This window comes from Crocodylus siamensis, chromosome 5 (genome assembly GCF_052110815.1).
Source record: "Crocodylus siamensis isolate JL-2025a chromosome 5, ASM5211081v1, whole genome shotgun sequence".
NCBI lineage: Eukaryota > Metazoa > Chordata > Crocodylia > Crocodylidae > Crocodylus > Crocodylus siamensis.
Window position 1 is genome coordinate 64,036,388 of NC_143399.1, and position 17,162 is coordinate 64,053,549.

The 17,162-nt window shown below is 41.8% G+C and overlaps 1 protein-coding gene across 1 annotated transcript in view; it reads left to right on the forward strand.

Moving 5' to 3' along the window:
• The window catches only part of CRB1 (crumbs cell polarity complex component 1), a 200,911-nt gene that overhangs the window by 75,384 nt on the left and 108,365 nt on the right, over positions 1-17,162 (forward strand). The window contains exon 2 of the mRNA XM_090049760.1: positions 3,751-4,335. Within this exon, the coding sequence (XP_089905886.1) occupies positions 3,751-4,335 (585 nt within the window). The remainder of the gene's footprint in view (positions 1-3,750; positions 4,336-17,162) is intronic.

Consider the following 17,162-nt stretch of genomic DNA (forward strand, 5'->3'; position numbering starts at 1 on the left):
ATTATGTCTGTGTTGTGTCAGGATTGATGGTACTCTTATGTAAAGTTTAGAATATGGAGTGGATAGGATGGTTTGGATAGAGATGATCCTGCCTCAGGCAGGACCTTGGACTAGTTGACCTCTGGAGGTCTCTTCCAGTCCTACTTCTCTAAGATTTTATGATTATATGAATGAATACTGCTGTCACTCATCCTGCTATCAAATATCCAGACACCTGGGGAACCATATGGGCCAGACTGGGCCCACAGAGCCAGATAAGTTGGGCAACACTACTTTATAAGCATGGTTCTGATTAACTGAGTCAATTGACCTGACCCTCTAACAGCATGTATAGTCAAGTAATCAGATACAAATCCTAATAATTTAATCACAGCCAAATTCTTCAAGTGTATCCAATACTATCTCCATGAATTTTAAATATATACAGTTTGCTAAACGTATTAATTTGTTATCAAGATCATTTGGTCCAAAGAAAAGTGACAGATGCTAGATTTCTTTAGAAACCCAATTTAATTTTAACTATAATTAGCATATTTACTTGTAATAATGAATACTTTACTCAGTAAATGCTATAAGTTTGGGAGAATATACTATATTTTTTGTGTATAACAGGAAGGTTGAATTCCTGATCTTAGTGTAAGTCCTAACTTTAAGAATGGCATTGCAACCAGTACCTCCATAACAAACTTAGCAACCAATATGACCAGAGACTTTTTTTTAACAGGCTGATTAGAACTCTAGGGGGGAGGTTACTGTTTTTAGTCATAAATATTTAATTCATACTCCTGACAAAAACTGGGAGAAAAGCTCTCATTTTTTACCTCCTACTCCTCCAAGTCAGGTAATAAAAAATTTAGTTTTCCTGAAATACCCACTCCCTCACACTTTCCACCACCTCTTAAAGATAAATAAATATATACACACAGAAATTAGTTAAAAAACAAAACCAAAAACCTTTCAGACCTTTTTTTCCATTTGCAGGCAGCTTTTAAGGTCTGTGTTGGTTGGGGTCAAACCCTAGTCACAATTAATATAGCAGAGCAGTATAATCCCAGTGCTGACCACTTGTTTTAGCAGGAAATAACTTGGTTTTCAGGTCAACAGTTTTATCTACTGATAGTCCTGACAGATTCCCCAAATTTCCCCAAGCGGCATATTATGCTATGGCTATGCACATCTTATAAATAGGATACCACATGATAGGACACAACTTACCTCTCCAATGGCCAGATACACCACCATATCTATATCTACAGTACTGTAGGCAGTCTTTTCTGAGTGAGCAAGGCTATCTTAGGTTTTTTTTCACTCTTGAGAAGGCGAAAGTCCTCTCCTTCCAAGACAAAAACAGAAAGTCTAAAGAAAGAAAGAAACTCCCCCCTACCCCCCCGCAATATATTACCCAGCATCACTGCTTTTGTTCTTAATAACTAGCCTCAAAAGCCTTCTGTTCTCCCTGGCTGATTAATCCTTGCTAGCGACCTTAATGTAGACATTCCCTTCTCCTTTATATCAGAGGCTAATTCCTGTCCCATTTATCAGATACTCCTTTGTTTTTTATAAGATAAAATGTTATTTATCCCTGAATTCAAAGATTTTGCAAAGTCTATCTTCCCACAGCACCAGATGGTAATATGGATTGATAAGCCATTTATCAGGGTATCAGCATACACCCTTCAGTTAGCACAGTTGAAATGTTAGGATATTCTGACTCCTTGTGTCTAAGACCTATGGCAGGGACCCTAGCCTGTAAAACAGCTGATTAAACCCTCTGCCTAAATCATATTCCCCTTGACCAGACTTTCCCTTAAGCTTTTAGTCAAGTTCCTCTAAGCTATGTTCTTGGTTTCTTTTCTACAGGAAAACATCCTAGCTCTTGATGAATTTTTCTAGCCTGCATTGCCCTACTGTAGGACTTTTTTTCAGCAGGGAATCACCATTGATCTATTTTTTCATCCCAGTTATTGATGATGATGAGCCTTTCAGCACACTAATTACCTTGTTAATACCCTCCTATCATCCACCCCTCTGCCCTCCAACTGAGGCCAGCCTGCTTTCTATGCATCTCCTAGCATGCCTATCTGCAAGCTACCTGCTTGCTGGACCTCCCAGTCCCATGATCCAGGCACAAACTAGAGATTAGTTGTAGCTGTGCCTGAATTTTCCTTAAAAAGTCACCACACACACACACACACACACACACACACACACACACACACACACACACACACACACACACTATATACAGTACATTTTTATACATAATATTTTACTATTCATCTTCAAATAATTACAATACAAGAAATAAAGCATAATTCTAAAGAAGGCTTCAGGACAGAGCAGAAAATGAAAGGGAAAAAAGACCAAAATAACATATATCAGACCAGGACTTGAACACAGATTGTTTAATACAATTTGCATCATCCAAAACACACGCATCTTTTCTCTTTTGAATTACTAGCCTTTTTCTTAAGGGGCCATTCAGATTTATTTAATAGTTTCTCAGCTAAGATATGACAGCATTTATTTTTTTCTGTTGTATAGATTTTTTTCCGTCCAGTAAGAAAAAAAATGTGCTTACAGTTTTACTGCTTTTATTTTGATTCCAGAATACTGTACATTTCCAGGGATGTTATTGTCATAACTGAAAAAATACAGTGCCACTCAAATGTTCACAGGATATTAAAGTATTTATTCAAAGTATGGTGAAAGCTGGTTGTGAAAAAGAAGGTGTATTGAATATTATGGTACTCATAGTATTTTAAATCTGATTTTTTCAATACTATCATTAAGATGTTAAATAATATATACGAGGATTTAAGTTAATACTGTCATATGATGTCACCTTTTCTGTGCTCCTTCTTTCTTGTTGGCCATCACTAACTGTATCATTTAATTTGTTATTGTCTGAAGCCTATGTTAAGATTACCTAACAGCCACTATGGTCACTTGATGCGCAAATGGTGTATTAGTTGTTCTGCAGAATGTGACTGTGGCAACGTGATCAAACTATGGAGATACATTCTCTTTCCTCAAGAGCATTAGACTAGTTAACTAACTTTAAACCGGACTTATAGGGTGTTTGTACATGCAACGGGGATTTAGTTTGGTTTAGTTCTCCCTAAATTGAAATTGAAATGGTGTTTTTTTTAAAGTCACTGTTCCCACCATTTCAATTTAGGGAGAACTAAACCAAACTACATCCCCTTGGTATGTACACAAGGGTTAGGGGGCCTGATCCTTAGAGCCTACTTACCTCTCCTATGGTGGGGGTGGGAGCTGCCAGTGAGCCAAGCAATTCCTGAGCTGTAGGGGACCCCAGGACTTCCCTCCATAGTGGCAGCACCCCGCCAGGTGGTACCCAGCAATGGACACAAATGGTAGCACTGTTAGGTGTGCAAACATGATTCACAAGGTATCACTGTACTTGAATACTCGCTGTACTCAAGGAGATATCATGTCCTCATGCCCACCCACAGTGGCTGCATTTAAAGGTGAATGAAGGGGTGTCTGAAAATGTTTCCATGAAGGGAAGATAAATAGGAAATTATGCTCTGTTCATTCTATGGTAAAGTTTTAAAAAAATTGTACTGAATTATTCATTGCTAAGGTACCAACTGTATTTTCTTCCCCTATGAAGGAGTGGCAAATTTTGAAACATGATTACAGTAAGATTTGTAATTCTGTTTTATCTTGTTTACTGTAGTAGCTTTGGAAGTTACTGGTCAGTAATCTGTGTTTCTTTTCTAGAGTCACTTTGTGTAAGAAATGGTTCCAGGTGCCTGTCAAACTCTTGCCAAAAGAACTCTACATGTGATGCTGCTGCTAAGGGTGATAGTTGCCATTGTGCAGATATCTCAGTTGACATTTTGGGGGAAAACTGCAATAAAACCTATGATCCTTGCTCCTCAAGCCCTTGTCTTCAAAATGCTACCTGTTTAAGCACTTCAGGAAACCTCAGCTTTACTTGTGAATGCCCTGCTGGCTACAGTGGAGCTACCTGTGAAATGGCCATCAGTATGTGTGACACAAACTTTTGTCAACATGGAGGCACTTGCCAGAATGGGATGGATGGTCTTACCTGTCTTTGCAGTGCAGGGTACACAGGTATATTCTGTGAAACTGATTTTGATGAGTGCATTTCTGATCCTTGTCACAATGGAGCAGTGTGCAGGGATGGAATCAATGGATACTCCTGCTACTGTGTCCCAGGCTACCAAGGCAAGCATTGTGACCTAGAAGTGAATGAATGTGCTTCAGATCCTTGCTTGAATGGAGCTACATGCCTGAACCAGATAGGCACGTATGACTGCATCTGCACACCTGAGTACATGGGTAAGCATCTCTCTCATTTTGGGCTGTACAGCTATTGTGTTTTATGTGCCAGCACATATTTCTCACTATTTATTTACTCGTTGGCATTACAAAATTAGGTCAAGCTGTCTACTGAGTGTTGCTTTTTCTGGGTTATCACTTTACTGTAAGCCAGGGGTGCTAGACATGGGAGGATCAGGAAAGTTTTGTATTTTGTAAAATCTAAAAATTGTTTTGACAAAGGTTAAATAAGCCTCTTTACAGACTTTGAATAACTTTCCCCTTAAGACAATTTTCTTAAATTGAACACACTTGGGGTGCTATGTGGTATGTTTTTGTATTCAGATAAAATCTGCCTGCTATATCTTCTTACACAGAGTATTTTAAAAGTTCAGATTTAGATACCTCTCCACTGGGTGGATCTGCTAATTACAGCAAGCAGCACTCTTTGGCCTTGGCACTTGCCCCTCAAGATCATTTTCTGCTTCTTCCACAGCCCTTTATTGTAATTTTTTCCCCTGCTAAGAATTGCTTACTCAGTTCTTTTAAAATGCCTTACTCCATCTCTCTGTCTCCCTATACTCATTTGCACCCGCACCATCAGACACACACACCTGACAGTCCTCTTTCTCCTCCTCCATTTGCCTGACCTCCAGGCTAACTTTGCTTCTCTATAGACCTTTCTAACATACAGTACTATACATGACATTGCCTCATATATTATTATTATTATTAACTACTAGCTTCTTTCTGTTGCATTCTGCTAATGTATGCAACCTACTGGTGTGACATATTGTGTCTATAACCCCTTCCACTCATTTTCTTCTATCACCTCTTAACCAAACACCTCCATTTTATTATATGACTGACTCCCCAATTAAACTTCCTTCCATGAATGAAACCCAAAACTCAGAAGATTTCCTCTAGTGTCAAAATTTGGAACAATAAAATGCACCTTCCTCTAGTTAGTATTCAGGTTGGCTCTTTAAAAGATTCTGACATTTTACATTTTGAGAGTTCTTCTCAAAGAACAGGCCTTTGTGCAGAATACTTGTTAGCATTTCACACGACCAGGCAGGACACTTGTGTTCACGTCATTTGCCCACTTTCTCATTTTTCAAGCAGCTTGATGTATGATGTATTGAAGAGACTCTTTGGTCAGATATATTAGGGCGGTGACTGTGGTATAATAATCTAGAAAGTTAATGGACAGCTTGGACAGATTTCTAAGGAAGACCAATGTGTATCAGATTAGGTGGAGTCCTTTGCCATAGACTAGGGAAATTGATCTTTACCAACAAAAAATTGGTATTTGTAGACTAAACTTTTATTTTTCCAAACATATCTGGAAAAACAAACAAAAAATGTATCCATTATGTCTGCAGAACACATGTCATTTGAACATGCAATAGATACAAAGATATTTTTGTTCTGGCAGTTTAGCCTAGGTGCTTAAAATGCTTTTATGGTTAATTTCATTGAAAAAACTATAATCAATGAACTCATTCATTATCACAATTGGATTTCATTTGGCATCTTGAACAGTGCACTTAATTAGACCAGAGGCAAAAATATCACATTTTCCTGATAACCATACTACACACAGATACATTTAAAGTGCATGGGTTAATAAATAACCAAGCCATTTTTCTTGCTTACTAGATAATTTGCTCTGTAGAAAGTATGTGTATGGTTCCAGGTCATTGTTTTAGGTGGCAACCATATTTAATTCCATCAGTACTTGCACACACATTGCAACCCTCTGTTCCTGAGTGGGATAGGGAGGGGTAGCAATAGGAAAGGAGATTTAGTCACTTATCTTCAGTGAAGTAAAAAAAAAAAGGCACTAGACACTGGAAAAACTTCAAAAAACTTGCTTTTAGTGATTCAAGTGAATAAGAAATGCAAGATGTGGTTTAACTAGCCATCCAAAAGTCCCACAAGGGATGGCAAGTCAGAAGGCAAAAGCAGATTTCCACTGTCTGACATAGAAATGATTTGGAAGCCAGCCCACAGTTAATATCCCTCATGTGCACACAGACTGTTATTTGAAGGAAGCTTGTTGCCTTCCTGCCACCCTGCTGCTACCAGTGGGTGTCTCAGCCCAGGCCAAGTGATGAGAAAGCTACAGAACTGAAGGAAAGCCAAAGAGAAAAAGAAGGAAAAACCTATTAACAATCAGCATGGCTACTCAAAATGATCAGACTAGACCCAGACCTCCTGTTGTACTCAGGAAGCTGTATTTGTTTAACCTGCGCTGTTGGCTAGGTCTAGGGCAAGATCCATCACACAGGAGCTCTGCTTGAAAGAAAGAGAGACTCCTTAGGAGAAAACTTGATAAAATAATAGAGAAAATAAAAAAGTGTGTGTTGGGGTAGGGGGGGAAGAGAGAGAGAAAGAGAGAGAGAAATGAAGAATTAGAGCAATGCAGACTCCTGGAGGACTGGAGTCACCCTCTCTTTATCACAAAAGCCTATTTTCCAGACAGACTCTCTCTGGCCTTGCCAAATTCATGTAATGTCACCCTGAGTGCTAAGGAATGGAGGAAATAGGGGCAAGCCAAGGAACAAAAAGAAGTCTAAACTATAAAGAAGAGACTGCAGTGTTTTGACATACAGCTTTGGCACGGCTTCCAGCAGTAACGAGGCTAATAATAATAATTCTATAAAGGAGTAGCTGACTGTTCCTTCAGCGGTAAAATCTCAGCTTTTAAAGGCTGCTTAACCAAATGATTTATCAGGAGCTGTTTTTGTTGTTTTCTGCACCTTGCTGTGAGTTGTGTTAAATGCACAAGCCAGAGGGATTATTGGATGAAAGCCCTGAGGTGTCCCCACTGGTAATAAAAATCCTCATTTACCCTGTCAGGGGATCTTGCCAACCGTATTATCCTGGCCTGACACCATGAATCACTGTGGGAAGTCATTCAGCTTCATCTCATTTCCCTAGGATGTTAAAAAGGTTATAACTTTTGATATGTAGGTAGAGAATGAACAGTAAATCTACAGCAGTAATGTTAACCAAATGCTTGAGTTACTGACTTCAGTTGCTACTTGTTTCATGGGCTATCACTGCTATTTTGCATGATTGGTATGCTGCATGCAATTCCTAAAATAGCTGAGAAATATCTAACTTAATTCTTACACAAGTGGAGAAGTTAGACTGCATGAAGAACTGAAGAATAGAAAATTTAGCATGAAATTCGTTGTTTACTGTGATAATGCACCGCATATATGAAATTATTTATAGGACATGTGTCATGCAGCTGTTAAATAATGAAGCTCGTTTGGTTTGTGAAAGCTTCACTAGTCATGCAGGCCAAATGCAGTATTTATCCATTGTATTAATTGTACTTTCATTTCACTTAACCAAACAGAATAGAGAACCTGATGCTTGCTACTCGCTGATATCGCCTCACATTTATTATCTTGCTGGACACAACTAAAGCCAATTTCCCATTGCCAGCTGGTTAACATTTAAGTGTAAATTATCAAAGGGGTACCCACAATTCCAAAAACAAATCCCATTCAGAGACAATACCTGCCTTTTAAACAGAGAGAGCTGTTCTGATGGGTTTCAGTGACAGATAATGGATATAAGACGACAAATTCATCCTAGGTGCAATTCCATTTACTACCATTGAATTACAGCTAGGCTACATTAAGCACAATACAAGGATATTGTAGCCTCCCTAAACTACATCTTCAGCTTCTTGATCCTGTCTTTTTGTATTGAGGTAGTTTTCCAAGAAGTAGTGGACATGTTATGAGGATATTTAGTGTAGGTTTGTAACATCCCATACCCCGCCATGTTATTTAAAGATGCTGCAACATTTTGGTGCATGAGACATTCTCTACTTGTAATGATCTTTGGCTGCAAATATGGACCAGTACTATTGATTGTTATTAATACAGATACATAAGCAGCACTTACTTATAGTTAGCTAGTGCCCCTAAAACAAATAACTCCTCCACTTGAGCTAAGGGTTTCTGTATTAATTTTCCAGAGGGGGGAGGTAGGATCCTCCTTATCAAGTTAGTTGCTACAGGTTAGATTAATGATTCTCAACTAGAGAAAACATGATTCACAAGATAAAACCAGAAGTTTCAAATAGGAATCCATTGGGTTAAAATTTTTCTGAACTATTGTGGTCTTTCTGAGTTCTTTTCTACTGATTAATATTACTCTATTGTTTGTTTAATATTACTCTATTGTTTGTTTTAATTAAAAAATTGAGTGAGCTGACATTTTCTGAATGGTATCTTGAATTTACTGAGGGTGCATTGAGTCTATCAAGGGACATTTTGAGTCTAAAACGGTTGAGAACCACTAGGTAGATATGTGACATTTCAGACAGATGACAGGAGTTGTACTCACACATACAAGCCAGGATAGGATATTTTAAAATTCCTTTTTCAGGCAAAATGTGATACACTGGCCAAAGTTTTCAAAATGGGCATTTATGGTCTGTCATTTGATCAACTGACCAGCTTTCCAGGTATTCTGTGCACACACAACTCTTACAGGAATGGAAATGAGATGTGTGAGCATCCCACTGCTCTGAAAATCAAGTCACGTATTTAGGAGCTTAAATAGGGACTTTAGTACCTATATGTAAGACAATTTGAAAATCTTGGCTATGATACCTCAGGAAAGCCCAGCTAAGTATTTGCTGTCTTTCCTGTTTTTCCTTTTGGCTGACTGAGACTATGTCTAAAGATGAACACTTGATTTCATTTTTTAAAAGTATATAAACATATAGACATAGTGGCCCTAATAGTTCAAAATATTAAAAACATATGATTCAGTTGAAGGATTTGAACTCTCCCAGTGATTTTAATCCAAACTAGTCATGGTCTTTGCTGGATCCAGGTCTAAATGTCCACGCCTGAATGGATATAGATCTGTATGTTGCTATATTTCCATTGTCTTTTTACAACAAACTCCAGCTTATTATTACTGTATTTCAGTTGCCCCTTTTACAGTCTTTTTACTTATGGCAGCATTTTAAACCTTTAGAAACCTTTCTTTTTCATGTGCTTCTGAAAAATGAAATGCTTTTGAATGTCAGCCAATTCAACAGAGGACAGGAAGGCATACCTTCACCATGGTGGCTAGAGACAGCAGAGAGCATGGGGCTATTTTTCTAAGACAATGGTGCCAAAGGCAGGTTACTGGATGTGATACAGTCAAAACAGCAAATCCTATGGTTTTATGGTAACCATCAGGCTGTTCTCTGGTCTGTAATTTTATATCTGTTTGAGTTGAGACTCTGAGACTGTTGCACAGAACTTACTTTTGTCACATGGTTTTCAGTGTTCATAGTGAGTTGTTAACAAGCTCTGGCAAATTTACAGTCACTAGATAAGAGTTCTGCAAACACATTTTTTGCAATTACAATACATTCATAAAGCAATGACCACAGAGGGATTGCTTGCTAGATGTGGATGCAATGTATGTTACCACCAAACCGCAGGGGATCATCCCAGTTTTAATGCATAACACTGCACTCTTCAAATAAGTAGAACTACTGCTGAAAGCAATGGCTGGTTATATCAATGAAACCTCATTCAGCAACACAGGATTTGTAACTTCACCCAAATGCAGTGTTCTGTTATGTCAGATATATTTTAAGATATTAGCTACCATATTTTTCACATAGTTTTAAAGAGCTGCTTATAAGGCAGGATAAAAAGTTAAAAATCATATTTTATGCATTAGTATGTTTATAAAGAAAATTAAAAACGACAATTAGCACTTAAAATAGTATAAAGTTAGATCATTTTCAAGTTTTATTTTGATGTATTAAGATCTTTTCAGCTATTCATCAGCAAAATAGGATTTTGCCGTACTTATTATTGTTTAAATTCAGGCAGTTACCTGGTAAGGGCCTTGTTACCCTTTAATTTTAGGTGGCTCCTGGAGCTTTTAACCCCTGGATTGTCCACACATTAGCACCCGAAACTAATTTTAAGTACACTCCCCATCACCAGAGAGGATTATACTGCGGTTGCTCAGGGATGCAGGGGGGCAGTCAGGAAGGTCAAGGTGGAGATGGAACTGGGACTAGCTTCCTGGATCAAGGACAACAAGAAGTCCTTTTTTAAATAAATAAGGGGGCAAAAAGAAGGTTCCAGGTAGTGTGGGGCCCCTGCAGGACACGCTAGGAAATTTGGTTGTCATACCAGATGACATAGCCAGCATATTTAAGGATTTCTTTGCCTCCATTTTCCTGAGCAGGGACCGGAACAGCCACCCCCGCTCTGGGCACCCCTTAGACCCAAGGGGAGGCGCACCTAACCCAAGGGTTAGTGAGGAATTATTTAGGGAACTTCTGGAAGGACTGGATGTATTCAAATCAGCTGGTCCGGACGATCTCCACCCTAGAGTACTGAGGGAATTGGCTGAGGTCATTGCGGGACCCCTGGCACGGCTTTCTGAGCACATGTGGTGCTCTGGTGTGGTGCCAGAGGACAGGAAGAGGGCCAATGTAGTTCCCATGTTCAAAAAGGGGAGGAAGGAGGACCCAGGCAACTATAGGCCAGTTAGTCTTACCTCAATCCTGGGCAAGCTTTTTGGGAAAATTATTCTGGCGCATGTCCATGAGGGGCCAAGAGGGAAGATTATGCTTAGGGGCAACCAACACGGGTTCGTTAGAGGCAGGTCCTGTCAGACCAACCTGGTGGCCTTCTACGACCAGGTCACAAAATATTTAGCAGGGGTAGCAGTGGATGTAGTCTTTCTGGACTTTAGGAAGGCCTTCAACACTGTCTCTCACCCCATTCTCATTAAAAAAAACTAGGGGACTGTGGTGTCGACACCTACACAGTCAAATGGGTCACCAACTGGCTGGAGGGCCACACCCAGAGAGTGGTAGTGAACGAGTCATTTTTGACCTGGAGGGATGTGGTCAGTGGGGTCCCCCAGGGCTCAGTCCTCGGGCCCGCACTGTTCAACATCTTCATCAGTGACTTGGACAAGGGAGTAAAAAGCACCTTGTTCAAATTTGCTGATGACACTAAGATATGGGGAGATGTGGGCACGGTAAAAGGGAGGAATAGGCTGCAACTGGACCTAGACAGGTTACAGGGGTGGGCAGATGAGAATAGGATGGGATTCAACACCGACAAGTGCAAGGTGATGCACCTGGGGAGGAACAACCGGCACCATACCTACAGGCTGGGGAACTCCCTTCTCATCAGCACACAGGCAGAAAAGGATCTTAGAGTCTTCATTGACTCCAAGATGAACATGGGCCGGCAGTTTGGAGATGCAGTCAGGAAGGCCAACCACACCTTGTCATGCATCCACAGATGCATCTCAAGCAGGTCCAAGGAGGTGATCCTCCCCCTCTATGCGGCATTGGTCAGGCCGCAGCTAGAGTACTGCATCCAGTTCTGGGCACCGCACTTTAAGAGGGATGTGGACAACATGGAGAGGGCCCAGAGGAGGGCCACTTGCATGATCGGGAGCAGCAGGGCAGACCCTATGAGAAGAGGGTAAGGGACCTGTTCAGCCTCCACAAGAAAAGGCTGAGGGGAGATCTAGTGGCCTGTTACAAACTAGTCAGAGGGGACCAGCAGGCATTGGGGGACTCCCTGTTCCCCCGAGCACTACCAGGAGTGACCAGGAATAACGGTCACAAACTGGCAGAATGTAGATTTAGGCTAGATATCAGGAGGCGCTACTTCATAGTCAGGGCAGCTAGGATCTGGAACCAACTTCCAAGAGAAGTGCTGGCTCCTACCCTGGGGGTCTTTAAGAGGAGGTTAGACAATCACCTTGCTGGGGTTGTGTGCCCCCAGTACTTTTTCCTGCCATGGCAGGGGGTCAGACTCAGTGATCTGCTCAGGTCCCTTCTGACCCTAGAAACTATGAAACTATGAAAGTTATGCCACTCCAGGGCAGGTTTATCTGATCCGTATTACCTAGCTCACATTCCATTAATGTGTGGCCACTCCCTACAGATGACCCTCTCAAGTTTCAGTCCCCCAGCATCCCAGGATGCCATGTCCCTTCCCTGATCCTCCTGTTCTGTGTGGACAAACTGTCCATGCCTGGAACTCTGTTGCCCAGGGGATGTTTCTTGCCCCAAGCCAACTCCCCCACCCACCTCTGGGAGTATGACCTTTCCACCCCCAGGGGTGCACCCCCATGCAAACAGCCTGCAGAGCACATGACAGCTAACCAGGTCACAAGGCATGGACAGGTGTTGGAGTGGGGTCTACGTGGTTAGGAACAAGGTTGGAGGCTGGATCAGGTCCCCACAAGTTGGGGTTTCCTTTCCGAGGCAAGGGCAGTAGCTCCCTCCAAAGCAACTTCCCTCACTGCTTCTACCTCCCAGCTACCCTGGGAAGCACAATCAGCAGCCCCCACACCCCAATCCCAATTTATTAAAACATGAGACTTCCTTTATTTCCTCTGTTTCTTTTTATTTTCTCTTACTTCCTTTTATTTTATCCTTCAGTGGTTGGCTGACTTCATTTCATCACCTTTCTGTACCCCCATTTCCTTTCCAGTGCTCATTTTGTTACCCACCCCCATCCTGTTAATTCTCTGCCTCCCAGCTTCATGTTCCCACTTCCTCCCCCAATTGATCTCTCATAGACCTCCACCTAGAGCTGGGGTAGAAGTAAAGTGCCCATCTTTTCAAAATGAAAAGGCAGAATACATGCCCAATTCCACACTGCTACAACTCCCACTGTTGCTGGGTAGGTAGGGGATGCTCAACCAGCATGGGGCTCCCAGAGTAAAGGCAGCAGGGCATGTAACCTTGATCCCACAGCAGGCAGCCCACATCTGTCCCCACCCTTCAAACAAATTTGGTGGGGTACATGCTCCCCATGCCCCCCTAGGGGGTGAGCGCGCACCCTAGCCCCATGAACTGCTTCAGCTGGCCAGCTCCCCCAGCCCCTGATCCACTCCCTCCCTCACCATGAGGGCCTCAATTTGCCCCTGAACATTCCCCCCCATTTCCCCTCCTTCCCATAAACTTACCTGTAGGGAGCTGTTCTCCATGTGGCCTAGCTGTGTTGCCGGCCATGTGCAGGTGTGCACACATGCACATGACACTCTCTTCATCTCACTCCCAGAATGCTGCCAGCCTGCAAGGGAAAGACCACCATTCCCCAATCCCTGCACGACAAATGCTGTCCCAGAGTCATGCAGCCTGGGACCAGGACTTGATGATCCCATTCTGGGACTGTCCTGCCCAATTAGAGACAGGTGGTCACCCTAGGTAGCAGCCGTATAGGTGCACCAGCCCTATAGGTGCAACTCACAGCTGTTGATTCTGGTCTGGCCCCTGCTCGCCAACCCTCTAGACTAGGGACAGAAATTAAACATAAACTAGTTTAAGTGATCAGAAACTGGTTTAAACCTGTAACAGAATAGAAATTCAGTGCACATAAACCAGTTTCAAAATGGCTGAAACTGGTTGAAGATAAACCTAGTTGAATGTAGTATCAGACTTAACTGATTTGCGTCTCGCTGGATTTATGAAACTTTGGTCCCCTTCCTGTTTTATGTTAATTCAGAGTCCTCCAGCATCCCAGCATTTTGCAGCCCTGGGCTAAGCTGAGTTGTCTGCTCCAAAAACCAGAGCTGGTCCCACCCCACTCTGCTCCCTAGCTGAAGCAGTGAGAGCTGGATCACTGGCTGGCTCACTCCCCACCTCCGCCCTGTCAGGCAAACCCTTGCTGGGGTCTGGGGCCAGGGTGGGGGGTTAAACTGCTCTTCCCCCGAGTATAGAGTTGCTCTGCCCTGCTTACTTTGTGCTGGCTGCAACTGTGGATTACAAGTCCCAGAGGCACCTGGAAGCAGGAAGAGGAAGTGATGAGCAACTCTATAGAGTCCTGCTGCTGTGAGTTTGGGCTACGAATCCCAGAGACTTTAGGGGCAGCAGGAAGAGGAAGTGAACACTTAGCCCATGCTGGCTACATGCCAGAGAGCCATGTTCTAGCACCCCCTGGCTTCTGGCTTGAACCACTGCAGGGATGTGGCTGCATTTCCTGAATCAAAAGTGAACGTCTGTTCATTTGCTTATAAGTTCAATCTTTGCATCTTAGATTAACCTGCAAAGACTGAATGAACTCAGCTTCAGGCTTTTTGACTGTCTATACTTAGCCCTAATCGTAAGTCACAGCTGTGAAAGTGGGGAACAGTCAGAGAAGGTTTTTAGCCCTAGGGGGTGGCTGCTCCAATCCTGAGCTAGCACTAACACTGAACAACATGTGAGCAGTTCAAAGTGCAATCTGTAACAAGGCCCTCAGTGTTCAATTCTGGCAGCCTTAAGGTTTGCAAAACTGCACTAAATTAAAATGCACTATTGCCCAGTATATGTCACATTGCACTGTCTATAAATGTAGAGCTATATACTTTTAAACTGCATATTTTTATTCCACTAATTAGGAAATGAAGCTTAGCATACACAAAAAGAATATTCTAAGCTGGCCTGTCTATATGTTGCAAATGTTACCATGTCCTAACCCTACATTTTTTAATATTCTGTGCCTGGCAGCCCTATAACAAACTGGTCCCTTTCAGAGTCATGTATATAGCAACAGCCTCTTCTTCTACAGGAAGTTTTCCATAGTATAAGAAATATTAATGAGCTCTGAGGACAGGGCATGATGTGCAGAGTTAGGATTGTTAATTACAATCAGTATACTTGCTAAAGCTGATTTGATTCTACTCCATTCATACTGCTTTTGACTTTTTCTATCTGTGGAGCTCTTCAATGACACGGATTTATATATGAAGACATTAGTATTTTCTGAGCAAATGGCAAAAAACAGAAGTAGCTTGAGGTCAAAGCCCAGCACTATTCTCATTACAGCTTCCAGCAAGATACATGCAGGCTAAAGTAGCTAAAGTGAAACATACAGCCCTTCTGGAAATAAAGAAAATATTAGCAAGTGGCTTTATGTGAGTGGTATCACTGCTGTGTTTACACGGGATATATGAGAAGAAATGAATCACTGTCTCGTTGAAGAAGCACAGACCTGGCTTTTGTAGTAGACTGTGCAATAAACTTGCTGCATGACTTTGGATACATCTTATCTTGTTAACATTGATGGGTTTGAGTTCTGTTCTTATTGACATTAATGGTGGAGGAACAGACCCACAGTGCAATCTGAGATCTGTGTGTGTGGTATGTGCTAAAAAACCTGCTTATTATTACTATCAGATACTGAATTGTATGCAACTTTTAGATGGACCTGGATAAAAAATATCTATTACTGTTTTGCAAAATTAACCTAATTTTAAATTTAGGATTTCTTTTTGAGTCAAATTTAGTCAGAATCCAAAGTTTAACAAAAACCATTCAACAACCTATTTTATAGCAAGCAGAATAGAGCACATGAGCACTCTAAGGCTGCAATCGCACTGTGAGCTTTATGGAAATCTCCTATGAATGTTTTTGTCCTGGTCCTAGCAAGACTGGGAGCACTAGAATTAGAAAAGCAGCAAACATCATACAGGGAGGCTCGGGGGGAAGGGGTGCTGAGCCCCCCCCATAAGAGATGAGACCCTCCATAAGTCTCCCCATAAGAGACAAGAGCCCCTAGCCCATCGTGCACCTTTCTAAACAGATCAGGCAGCAGCAGCTCCTACCACTTCAGACCCCCTGCCAAGAGTCGAAGTGTAATTGAACCCTGACAGCGCCCACTACTAGCACCAGCAGAGCTAGTGCAGTACTTGAGCAAAAAAGGGAGGCTTCCTTGATGTCCATAGTGAGACAAGGTCACAGAACTATGACCCATACAACATAACCAAGAAGGATGAACTCACCACAGGCAAGCCACACGCAGAGCCGCAACAATTTACTGAGGGTGAGCAATAGCCACAATCCAGGTGTCTATTCTCTATATCTTATCCTTACTACACAACAGGACTGAAAAGGTGAATGACAGACAAAAGGACACAAGTTGCAGCAAAGCAAATTGTTGTTTTTATCAGAGACTTCTCCATTTTTAAACTCAAGCCGTGGTAGGACTAGCCTTTGTGTGGATGTGAAGTGGTGGGGAGGGGTGAAGGCTGCACCATGCGCAGAGCACTGACTCACTGTGGCTGAGAAGCACAGGCCATGTTCCTTCCAGACTGCCTGAAAGGGAAGCAGGGGAGGAAAATGCCAATGTCAAAAAAGCTGTATGCTGTCCCCTTTCCAAAATGTTGATGTAACTGATGTAACTACTACCCTGGCATGCACTGTGTGGGAATCACCAGGATGAATTTTACATGCACACCCTTACCCTGCCTTCCAAGACACCAGGGGAAAAGTCTAGGTCTGACAAATTAGGGAGAAGCCAGTAGCAGAAAATCAAGACATAAGCAATTTTTCTAAGAAAGAAACACATATCCCGAGGTCAGAGAGGTTGGGACTTGGCTCCTGCTTCTTTTCCTGATTATCCTTGTGATATATAGTAAACTATTCCTATGGACATTTTGTGGGTACCATTAAATAACAAGAAATTAGGCTCAGATTTTCAAAGATTGTGTGTGCATATATAAGTATGTGTATATATTTGTGTGTGTGTCTACATATACATATACACATACAAATACACATACATATGGGCTGTGTGAAACAGCACCATTCCATTTTGACTTCCGTTTCAACAGGACAGTGTTTCATTTCAGGTTTAGTTTAGCTTTGAAACGACTATTGTTTTTTGTTTCATAGGGTATAATGGGGAAGTATGAAACTGCATATTTCTTGCCTGATTTAGATGAAACTGGCAGTATATACTTTTAAAAATCTATACTCAAAAGGTGGCCCTTTCTAAGGCCATGAAGCCTGCCAAGTTTCAAGGATACAGGTAAAGGCATTTCTGGGAAACTGCACTTCA